General features: G+C 40.8%; 1 protein-coding gene across 1 annotated transcript; it reads right to left on the bottom strand.

The window, feature by feature from the left end:
• Positions 1–888: 888 nt before the first annotated feature.
• LOC147443948 (uncharacterized) lies at positions 889–11,050 on the bottom strand. Its single transcript, XM_086528054.1, has 4 exons — positions 10,916–11,050; positions 1,453–1,812; positions 1,259–1,385; positions 889–1,004 (listed from the first exon to the last, which is right to left on the bottom strand). The coding sequence occupies exons 1-4, from the start codon at positions 11,048–11,050 to the stop codon at positions 889–891; spliced, it is 738 nt and encodes a 245-aa protein (XP_086384180.1).
• Positions 11,051–12,361: the final 1,311 nt, after the last annotated feature.

Genomic DNA, 12,361 nt, shown 5'->3' with positions numbered 1-12,361 from the left:
GAAATCTCATTGACCTCATTGGGATTGGGCCAACGCACATTTGAGAATGCTGGCTACCAGGCATTTTTGCAGCTTGAGAGAAACCATGGACTTCACCCGAGGTGACACTCACTATTCACCACTGTCTCTCTCTCTCTCTCTCTCTCTCTCTCTCTCTCTCTCTCTCTCTCTCTCTCTCTCTCTCTCTCTCAGATTTGCAAAGGAAGCTAGAAGCCTGACCTTATCCACCTTTCTAGTCTTCACTGAACATTTCACAAGGGACTCCTGATAGTGTCGGTCTTTCAAGTTCTGCTGCTAGAGTTCTGATGAGGTACCATTCAGCCATGCCTCCTAGTAGGTTGTCTGAAGCTATAGAAGTTGTACCCTTTCAGGAAGAATCTCGTAGGGCTGATGATCACTGGCAGAGACCTTGAAATGAAAAAACACCTTTGGTTACTAGGATTGAAAGAAAAACATCTCTGGCTAATTATCATGCAGGAAAAGGCTCCCCTACTAGTGCGTCCATGGAGGACTTGAATGGTTTAGCCAACTCATTTGCTACAAATGCAAGCGACCATAGGATTATGGATACATCAGATTTGGAATCGTGTAGTGATTATGAAGCACTCTTTTGCGTCACTGCCTTTTCGCTATATTACTCTTTGAGCCAATGCTTAAAGTGAGGGTGACGGGAGCTCAAGTGATGGGAGCTCAAACTCAAGATCAGGATCAGGTGCAGACATATCGTAAGGCAAGAGAGTTGGCAAACTGTAGAGAAAACACGGAAATTATGGGGAAAAACAAGGCTCGATCGCATGCCAATCTTTGACAACTGCATATTAGATTGATTTTGGGAGCGAGGGGCCGAACGATGGGATTTATATATGGTGGCATTGATCGATAAGCCGCTCAACCTCTAAATTTGAATGAAATATCAGCATCAAGTGGGGGCAAAGCCTTGGTTTCCTTTGCTATCGGTGCTATGGAAGCTACTAGATTTGCTGCAATTCCTATGCTATGGGCTCCTAGCCAATACACATTATTGATTTTTCATAACAATGGCCTCACAACGCTGCCTCATCTTCACATTCATTCAAAGGTCACCTTTGCGCAGACACAGTATTGAATTGTCTTTAGCTATTCTCACTCGAGCTCAATGTCCATGAGCTCATCGCAAAAAAACATTGCCAAGGTCTATGAGATTGACAAGACTTGAAGTTTATATTCATAACAAAGAGACTCTGCTCAATGATCTTTTTCAAGTTTAGACAAGACTTACCTAACCCCATACAAGGGATGCACTCGCATATGACCTCTCGACCCTTCTTTGGAAAATAGCTTACTTCTCCAGTTCCTTGACACCTTGAACACTTTCCAACCCGTTGGTAAAGAACATCTTTGCAATCCTGAAACCAGGTTTTGACATTAACCACGAGCATGAATATTTCAGTCATGCGTATGAATAATGAGCACCTTTTTTTCAGCTTCAGAGTTCTTCATTTCCTTCACTTCCTGAGGATTATAAGGGCTGGAGTCTGGGTAAGCCATGGGTAGGGGAAGGGGTTCATCTTTGCTGAGGGCACTCTCATCGTCTTTATGCCATCGGCCATTTTTGTTGTTGTTGTTGTTGTTGTTGTTAGCATGCACGCGCCATTCTTGGCTGCGAGGAGACCCTTTGGTGCTAGGATTGAGCTTCTGTGGCCATGCAGGGCTGCCTGTTGGTGGGGGAGAGCGTAAAGGCTGTGCCAGAGGCTGCCGATCATCGGGATTGATGGCCGGCACAGAGGTAACCAAGCCTCGGACATGGAATTTTGGAAAAGGAGAAAACGTTACCTGTAACCGAGTGTGCAAAAACACAACCTTACCCAATGATGGGTGCCGCAAAGAACCAACTTAGTGGAGGGGATGAGAGGTTCCATGGAGCATTCTAGCCGGTCGTCTGGCCTCTGCCTCTATCTATCTATGCCTACATCTCCAGACCTGTTGCTCCAGCCTCGTGCTTTGGTTTTGTAAGAGCAGACGCACTTTTGAAAATATCGCAGTGAACTGTGAGTGTCAAATTGCTGATTTTTGTCATGTACGTAGCAACGTAGGGTGGTAGCGGTTCTGGCTTTGCAGGCCTGCAAAAAATATTTAAGTTGGCGTAGTCATTTGCTTTTCGTCGTTGCCATGGAGGGAAGTGGATTAACTCGCAGCAAGCCCTAGACTTTTGTCTAGCATGGGATTAGGCAAGAAACACTGACTTGAAACTGCCTGTAGCCATCCACGCCGGCGTGGATGGCTACAGGCAGTTCATTTTTTGAAAAATTACCAAAATACCCCTCATCTGTGGAAATTCTCAAAATACCTTTCAGATGTAAAAAAATTCCCAATATACTACTTGGCGACTCCTCCATTTTATTCCATTACATTCAATATTCCTCCCATCATCATCTCCTACCTTTCCGAAATGGGAATGCGTCATCTCCTATCTTTCAAAAGTAGAAGACAGCTTTTGAGCCCAACTCCTTTAGATGAGGATTCCAAGAACAATTTCGTAACCACTCAAGCTGGCACACGAAGTTGCTATCGATGCTTCACTTTGTTTTATTAAAAAAACCTCAAATATCTGGTCGTGCCTTGTTGGTGTTCGTCAACTGCTGCCACCTCTTCGGTCTCAAGGCCTCACCTCCCCCATCACGGGTCTTCACTTGCTTGCGAGCAATCACTGCACTGCGGCACCCTTCTGCTCCGCAACCCTTAGCTTTTCTAGCGCGGTTTTCTTTGATTCTTCTGCGGCACCCATTCCTTTCCTTCCCGTTTGCCAAATGGGATCTTCCATCATTCTCTTTAATAAAACATAAACGAGATTGGGTCCCCCCTACTAGCGTGTGCATAGTGGGGGCCGGGGTCACGGGCCTCTGCGCCTGCAAGCACCTGCTGCAGCATGGCGTGGAGTGTGTGGTGTTGGAAGCTCGGGTGGGGGTAGGCGGCGTGTGGAGGAATACGTTTGCCTCCACCAAGCTGCAGACCCCGCGCGACGCCTTCCAATTCTCCAACTACTTGAGGCCCAAGGATACGCCCCGCCTCCCTACCTGTAGATTTTCATAAGAAGCCTTTGATTGTCTATCAACACAAGATACTTAAACTAGAATTTGAGCTAGTTATGTAGGCTTTGGAGAAGAATTGCTTCATTATTTTTAGACATAATTGTCTTTTTTTGGGAGGTAATTTGTGACAAATTACATGCTAAGTACTAAAAACGGATTCCCATTGTCAAAAAAGAATAAAGATTAGGAAATCGTGAACAATCCAACTAAAATAGATGCAAGGGTATCTTGAGAATTTTTGAAATTTGAGGGATATTTTGGGAATTTCCACAAATTAGAGAGGTATTTTAGTAATTTTCCCTTCATTTTTTGAACGATCGTGCCAATGTTTGCAGGAGTGACGGGTAAAGATTTCCATTCCATGCTGGCGCGGATGGCTATAGGAAATTCCATTATGCACCAAATCATTCCCTTGTTACATGTGGTGCTCATACAAGGCAAATGAAACACCCCCGCTAGCTACCTGTAGAAACTCATAGGTAAAGATTTTCATTAGAAACTTTCATGTAGCCATCCACGCCGGCACAGATGGCTACGGACACTTTCGTTATGTACCAAATAATTTTCTTGTCACATGTGGGTACTCTGACAAGGCAAGTTGAACACCCTTGCTAACACACATAGACAGTGAGTCGAAGAAAATGAAGGTCTCATCTGACTATAAAGTGTTCACGATGCTTCCTCGGAATCTAAAGTTCAAGACATTTAAGTGTCATTCTTGCCTCTAATAAAAGGAGTGTCCTTTTCTTCTTGGGGAGGTTGCCCTAAACAACAGAAGTCTCTTGCAATGTAGCTTCTTGCCACAAGTTGGGCACAAACGTAAAATTGGACATGTCCAAGGAGCAGACATATGTGATACGACCCACAATCTTTCACTCACATCATTTGAATGATGATAGATGTCTTGTTGCTATTCTAATGTACTTGCTTACTAAGGCTTTATTTGTACCCCACAATGCCAACTTAGTTGATGGCTAGAGACACAACATTTACAAGCATCATTGAGAGCACTAGAGGGATATCAATCAATTGACACACCAAAAGCTACAAATTAGACCTAATTTTAATGACTTAACTTGACCTTGTATGGCATGCTTTTTTCACAACGAATTTCATGTAGCCATCCATGTTGCCAAATCCTCTTTACCCAAAAACCAAAGCTAGTGCTTATGGAATTTTCCTTTTTTCCACCTTTGTTGCATGTACCCATCCGTGTTGGCACGCATACCTACAAGTAATAGAAAGAGATGATTTTTTTTTTTTTGGGTTATGCAATTCATATGGGCATGTAGGTTGTTGCATGCCTAACAATATTCCGGGTTTAAGATCTGAAAAAAATGTATTTTAATCGAATAGATCACTTTCATGTTGGCTTAAATAAGTTAATGGTCAACTTAAATCCAATATGGATTGATGCTAAAAAAGCATTGGAGTTTAAGCTCATGTATAAACCTCCATTGCAAGCCTTGGCCAAAAACATAATTTATAACTTGGATGCTAATAATAGGACTATTTCTTGGTGAACAATGATTACAAAAAGCTTCTCTAGTATTATGGATGAAAAAATTGGAGGGTGATTTCCACCATTATAATTGGCCCAAAATTGCAATTCTTTTACTTTGCAATGCATGAACTTTTGAGTTGACATGTGAAGCAAGAAATATTGTTGAGGCACAGAGTCTTGGTATCCACTTACTTATCCTTAAAAGTAGAAACTCAAAATCAAGCAGTATCCACTCATCCAACTAGACACATCTCTCTCTCTCTCTCTCTCTCTCTCTCTCTCTCTCTCTCTCTCTCTCTCTCTCTCTCTCTCTCTCATTGCTCGCTCGCTTTTCTCCTTGCTCAAAAATATTCGCTCGCCATATGGTAGTACTCGGTAAGAATGGATAGCTCAAGAGACCCGGTCAAGCCATATGCATAGGTAGAAGAACTGAAGGTGAAAAATGATAGCTCACGATGGCACACCCGGTCAAGCCATATGACCATGTGACAAATTGAGACTATAGAATTTGTAACTAGATGGAAAAAAAAACTAACAGTCTTAAAAACTTTAACGCCTTTTATCGTGAAAAGAGGCACAACTACACATTTGGTAAGAATGGATAGCTCAAGAGAAACCCCCTATGTACGGTATCTTACATGTTAACCTACCCCCCTACATACGCACAAAACACGGACGTTCTCGCAATGAACCATCCCCCCTCATACGGATTTCATACGGAATGTAATGAACCACTATTTTATGTATACTAGTAACATAACAATTTTAGAGGCGCATGCTTTTGCAAAAATACATGCTGAACTGAAATGAACATAAGTGTACATTGTAGTGTGTTTTCATTTGCAATAGATGTTAAGAGAACAAACCATGAAAAGCAACAAATATAATCAATACTAAATTAAAATAAACCAATCGTTTCAATGTAATTTATCAAAAAACGAATAACATTTGCCTTGTAAACTGATACAAATCTCAATCTCAAAACATATGATACTAGCCACCTACTTAGTAAGCACATGGGATTTAAGACACACATATGAAATGGATTTTTCTCTAAATAACAAATAATGCATACTCTTAAACAACCATAAAAAACTTCACTCATCAAATCAAAACACATTACAAAAAAACCCATTAAAAGATTAATCTTTTTGAACAAAAACAATTATATGTGATATGAATGCACGCCTATGCTTAAGCAAAATGTACCTTTTAAAAAAGCACCATCTGTATTTAATTTTGAGTTTGTACATAAAATATAAATCTTAAAAATTTTGTCAGAGCCTCCTTTGTACGGAGACCTCTTTCTCAAAAAAAATCAGTACACCCTTTTCTTGGGCTCCCACATGGGATTTTCATCACATAATTTCTTTTTCCAAAAAAATTGTCCACCTCATCTTGGGCTCCCACGTGGGACTTAAGGATTATCTTACACATTAAACTCAAAAAAAATTTCAATAGAATCAAAGTAATCTAGTGGTATTATGACATGCATATCATACATAGTACATAGGAAACCTCCAATCACATAGTCTAATCACACAATTACCAAAAGTCCATGTCCACATCGATAGACGATCATGTACAAAACAAACACAAAATGAAAACATAAAAGTAGCCTACCAAATCAACTTAAGAACCCTCAAAACCAAACTACATCCCAAGTGCTAGTATATCATGCTTCTCATACTACACTCAACAAAATGGGATGTCCATGTCATATAACTTCCGTGTACATACATAAATCAAATCAAAACATGTCATATGGATCCCTCTCTCCCCATAACAAAACCAAGTGTGTTTGTTTGCCATGTCCCTTTATTAAGGTTAATCACAATCTCCTTGATGGCCATACCCGAGTCTGCTTATCTGTAAAGACAAGCCCCATTCATAAACAAGAATACTTGCAAACAACTACATAATCTGTAACTCCCTTTGTAGCTTTTTAGATAACACATATTGTGTATCTATATCTTTTGCACGCTTACTCTTCTCTCTTTCTGCATGCCAAGCCTTGAGCTTTATCAACTGAACACCTTCAAAAATAGCTTCATATAAATAATGGGCGCACTTTTCCATGTTACTAATGATATTATAAGCAGACTGCGAGCTTTGTCTTTGCTTATAACAAAGGTTTCCTTGGAGATCGCACTTACAATTGCTTTTTCAACCATTTTTTCTATGAGAGTCTCATTTTGCACGATACTTTACACCTGCTTCTTCATAAATTCATTAATCACCTTGCAAAGAGTTGACCTTAGAGATTGAAGAAATGCCTTCTTCTTACTCTCTACCATAATTACTATATAGATATCCTATTTGAAAAAAGAAGCATTCAAGTCAACCTACATATATATAGATATTTTTTATTCTATTTCAAACTATCACATCAAAGCTCCTGCATTTCTAACGTGACACATTCATATACCATATTTGAAAGCTAAAAGAACTGAAGGTGAAAATCGATAGCTCAATGCCAACTTAGTTGATGGCTAGAGACACAACATTTGCAAGCATCATTGAGAGCACTAGAGGGATATCAATCAATTGACACACCAAAAGCTACAAATTAGACCTAATTTTAATGACTTAACTTGACCTTGTATGGCATGCTTTTTTCACAACGAATTTCATGTAGCCATCCATGTTGCCAAATCCTCTTTACCCAAAAACCAAAGCTAGTGCTTATGGAATTTTCCTTTTTTCCACCTTTGTTGCATGTACCCATCCGTGTTGGCACGCATACCTACAAGTAATAGAAAGAGATGATTTTTTTTTTTTTGGGTTATGCAATTCATATGGGCATGTAGGTTGTTGCATGCCTAACAATATTCCGGGTTTAAGATCTGAAAAAAATGTATTTTAATCGAATAGATCACTTTCATGTTGGCTTAAATAAGTTAATGGTCAACTTAAATCCAATATGGATTGATGCTAAAAAAGCATTGGAGTTTAAGCTCATGTATAAACCTCCATTGCAAGCCTTGGCCAAAAACATAATTTATAACTTGGATGCTAATAATAGGACTATTTCTTGGTGAACAATGATTACAAAAAGCTTCTCTAGTATTATGGATGAAAAAATTGGAGGGTGATTTCCACCATTATAATTGGCCCAAAATTGCAATTCTTTTACTTTGCAATGCATGAACTTTTGAGTTGACATGTGAAGCAAGAAATATTGTTGAGGCACAGAGTCTTGGTATCCACTTACTTATCCTTAAAAGTAGAAACTCAAAATCAAGCAGTATCCACTCATCCAACTAGACACATCTCTCTCTCTCTCTCTCTCTCTCTCTCTCTCTCTCTCTCTCTCTCTCTCTCTCTCTCTCTCTCTCTCTCTCTCTCTCTCTCATTGCTCGCTCGCTTTTCTCCTTGCTCGAAAATATTCGCTCGCCATATGGTAGTACTCGGTAAGAATGGATAGCTCAAGAGACCCGGTCAAGCCATATGCATAGGTAGAAGAACTGAAGGTGAAAAATGATAGCTCAAGATGGCACACCCGGTCAAGCCATATGACCATGTGACAAATTGAGACTATAGAATTTGTAACTAGATGGAAAAAAAAACTAACAGTCTTAAAAACTTTAACGCCTTTTATCGTGAAAAGAGGCACAACTACACATTTGGTAAGAATGGATAGCTCAAGAGACCCGGTCAAGCCATATACATAGGTAGAAGAACTGAAGGTAAAACTCGATAGCTCAAGATGGCACACCCGGTCAAGCCATATGACCATGTGACAAATTGAGACTATAGAATTTGTAACTACATGGAAAAAAAACTAATAGTCTTAAAAACTTTTAACGCTTTTTATCGTAAAAAGAGGCACAACTCTAAAACCTAAAAGACATCTGCAAATTACCTCATCACTTTGTACTATACCTAATTTTAAAGGGCCTAACAACTTATGAAAAATGACCTAAAATTTTTTTAATAAAAGACTGGACTATAGGACTGTTTTTATATATGTATGGCTGTAACGACATGGGCACCATGCTTGTCCGCAAATTAAAAATTGCTCACTTTCTACAATACTGTATACACCATGCAAGGGAGGGGAAGGCCACATTGACTATAGTCCTACGCCACGCAATGTAGGGGAAGGATGGGCAAGGACCTGTGATCCCATGGTTGCAAGCATTTGCAACCATGTAGATCATAGGTCCTGCCTTTGGCAAGCTCATTTGCACGGGCTACCTTGACTGCGTGGACTTTGTGCATTGGCTACCTCATAGCTTTCCTCACCTAGCCATGAGAAGCTCCGGCATCTTAAATTGTCAAGAGTTTCTCCGTCATTTTTTTGGTGTTTTCACTGTCGATATTGATTGTATGATGGCTTACAATATTGGATGCAACGATATTTTAGCAATAGCTTCTATCATTTTCTTGTTGTCCTCTTTTACTCATTTTTTGTCTATTTCACATGAGGTCGAGAGAGAGCTCAGAGGCGCACTCGGACTGCCCTAAGGTCGAGGCCGCCTGCTTTCGCTATTCTTCTATTTTTGCCCATGAAATCAAGCCTGCCAATTTTTAGTCCTCATTTTACTCAACGTTGAAACGAAGGCCATAACTATTTTGAAAACGTCCTGATTTTGATTCCTTTGCTTTACCATATAATTAGCTTATAGTAAATACAATTGTCTTACCCATTCCCTACAATCCATATAAATCAATACTTCAATCGTAGCAAGAAAAAAAAAAATCCTACGTCCCCACTAATAATCAATACTTCAATGTAATGACTAAGAATGACCAGGTAGGAGGTGTATCTCACATAAAGGGGTCACAATCAATCCAGATATGTAACTATCTCATTAAGCATTCACAAAATTAGAATTCAGGTAGGATCTTTGCACCATTTATTTAGTGAATACCTTGAACATTTTTTTACCTGAGGAGAGCTAAACATGCTCATATGATTATCTTAACCATTATATTGTACATGACCTATGTCCCCTTTCCTAAAACGAGTTATATAATAGTTCTTTGCCTCACCTTTGCAGCGCACCTTCCAAGCAAAACTAGCATGCGAATCGAACTCTGGAATTCTCATAAACAAATCATACTAGCTAACCACTGCATTGAAGCGCCTAGACTATGAACGCGCTTTGTTTGTTATTATAAAAAAAACGTTTGTCCTGCGCCATCCGTGCCCGGCTCTCTGAGCCTGCCGCACCTAGCCTCACTGCTCGTCCTATGCTCCATGGTGACGTATTCTCCTCCCTGACACCTACGGTCAGTCACCACCTTTGCTTTCATTCTCTTTTGCTTAACACCACTAGGGCGTCTCCAAGGACCTGCGTACTCACCTGGGAGAGCATTTTTGAAGATTCTGGAGATTTTTTGAATATCTTGCAGCTGTTATCACCTAATTAATAGGTATTCCTAATGGCTTCAAAAAAATAAAAACCATTGATCTGTTTAGAGATTCCAATTTCAGATAAGGGGTGGCAAGCGCATGCAGCCATCCTCATCCGTTTCGAGTGCCGACCCTTCATGATCCTAATGAGCTTAGTCTGGTTTTTTTATGCGGCCCAAATAGCAGTCATGCATCTTGGCCCATCCCTAGATTGCAACGGCCACCACAAGTCATGCATCACTTTGCTTGCAAGGTGCTGACCTCCCATCGTGAGCGTCATCACAAACTCCTCCTCACATCGTCATCATCCTTGCCGAAGAAGTCTGAAAAGAGGAAGCTTAATAAGATGAGGCCCAAGGAAGCCATTGAGAACGCGAACTTGTTGTGGGAGGCAAAGCTCAAAACTACAAAACGACTACAAAACCTAGGCCTCAAACCGGTCCCGTTCAAACACTATCCATACTACCAAGCTCCAGATCCATGAGCACGGCACGAGGCACATAGCTCTCGCAGCTTGCCTCGTTGTAGTACACATTCAATCTCTCCAGTTGCACGTCAGCGTCGCCGATGTATGACCCCGTGGGATCAATGCCGTGCTCTGTGCATACCACCTCCCAGAACTTGGTGCCGATTTGGTTGCCGCATTGGCCCCCCTGCAAAGGCTCCTCCTCAGTCAAAATGACAAATCTGCCGAATGACAAAGGTGCAGAAGCAAGGGTCTTGATGTCTTGGGCATTTCTCAGTGTCAACATAACTGGCAATCGAAATGGCAGCACCTACCATCGGAAGAATCTTGGCAGCTTTGTAAAGGAAAGTTGTCCTTGAGGGTCACTTGCATTGGTTGGGCACACCATGCGCGCTCGAGAATCCAACTGCAATTGCGGTGTATACCCTTCAAAGAGACTAATGGGACGTTGGCTCTGCAAGTAGAGGTTCCTTTACAAATACGGAGGGAATGTTTGCATCCTTGAATGTGCTAACCTCTTCTTCCGTGTAAACAAGACCCCATTCTGTGTATGCGGCGACCTTCTCAAGGAGAGCATCAAAGGAAGAGATTACCTGCAAGGTAATAGGTTGTGCCTGCATTCGCCGCTTTGCCAACAAGAGATACACCATTGTGTAAATCTGTGAGAGCCATGCTTGTAGTAGTACCATCCTAGTGCACGTGCAAGATCTCATGCATCTTGGCGAGGCTAAGAGGAGAGCGAGAGAGCAGTAGATAAGAAACTACTTCGCTATGGCGACCAGCTATGGCGACCAGATTTCTCGCTCGATGAAAATGGATGCGTGCAAGTAGGGGTCCGTCACATGTTACTGTTACTGTTACAGTAGTGTTCGAGAAAAGTGTGCCTCAGCTTAGCATTGAGCTGGTTGCAAAATCAAAGTAGGGGAGGGCAAGAACGAGAAAATTACGCTTAAAATACATTAAAAATAGTGTAATTTTGCAAAAATACTGGCTAGTATCGTAAAATTTCCGATTCAGATTTGTATTGGAGGGATTTTGGTATGTTTGTGAAAATGATTTTTTTCGAACACTACATGTAGGGCACAGGCTAGAAAAATGCATTTTTCCTAACCAAAGAAAATAAGGACAAACTTGAAATTCTCCCGGTTTTTAGGTCAAAATTTGAAGCTTTTGCCGGTGACGAAGGAAATTTGGAATGGCGGCCTCTACACCAAAACAAACTCCATTGCGCCACAAGGGAAATGAGATGAGGGCACCACCTAGTCTTGGAAGCGTAGACTAGGACCGGTACGCAAAGAGAGAGAGAGAGAGAGAGAGAGAGAGAGAGAGAGAGAGAGCAGAGAGAGAGAGAGAGAGAGAGCTATCACTATGAATGAAGCATTAACCTCAATGTGTGTACAAGGAATGGATAACTTCAAGCACTCCCAACACAAATAGCATGTAGATTACTAAACAACAACTCAAGATTTAGCCAAAATCACATCAAGCACTCTCACACACACATAGAAGATCTCTCTAAATTAGCATAAGTAAGAGGAGGGGAGGTTACTAGCACAAAACAATTTGCACTCTAGAATGTGCAAAGAATAGATTGAATGGATGAGCTTTATGGGCTCATGATGAGTGATACAAAGACTCAATGAGGCTGAGGGAGGCTTGAAATTACAAAGGGGGGGGCCTCTTTATATAGGCAAGAGAGTGATTATGAGGGAGGTTAAGATCCACGTGCAATTTGTACAACTGAAGCTTGATTAGGGACATTACACCAATGAAGAAGCTCATTCCAAGTGATTTGTTGACCAATTTGCAACTAATTGGCTCCATCATCACTTGTGTTGTCTTCACTCCTTCCTCCATAGCTTGAGTCCAAGAGCTTACTTATTTTAAAATGTAAAGAATCTACATAAAATCAATGCATATCTAGTAATAATAGAAAGGGGTTGAATGAAAAATTATGAATT

The sequence above is a fragment of the Adiantum capillus-veneris genome, chromosome 13, assembly GCF_014529385.1.
Source record: "Adiantum capillus-veneris isolate H3 chromosome 13, ASM1452938v2, whole genome shotgun sequence".
In the NCBI taxonomy this organism is placed as follows: Eukaryota; Viridiplantae; Streptophyta; class Polypodiopsida; order Polypodiales; family Pteridaceae; genus Adiantum; species Adiantum capillus-veneris.
The sequence above is the reverse complement of the archived record's forward strand: the minus strand, read 5'-3'. Positions and strand labels throughout refer to the sequence as shown.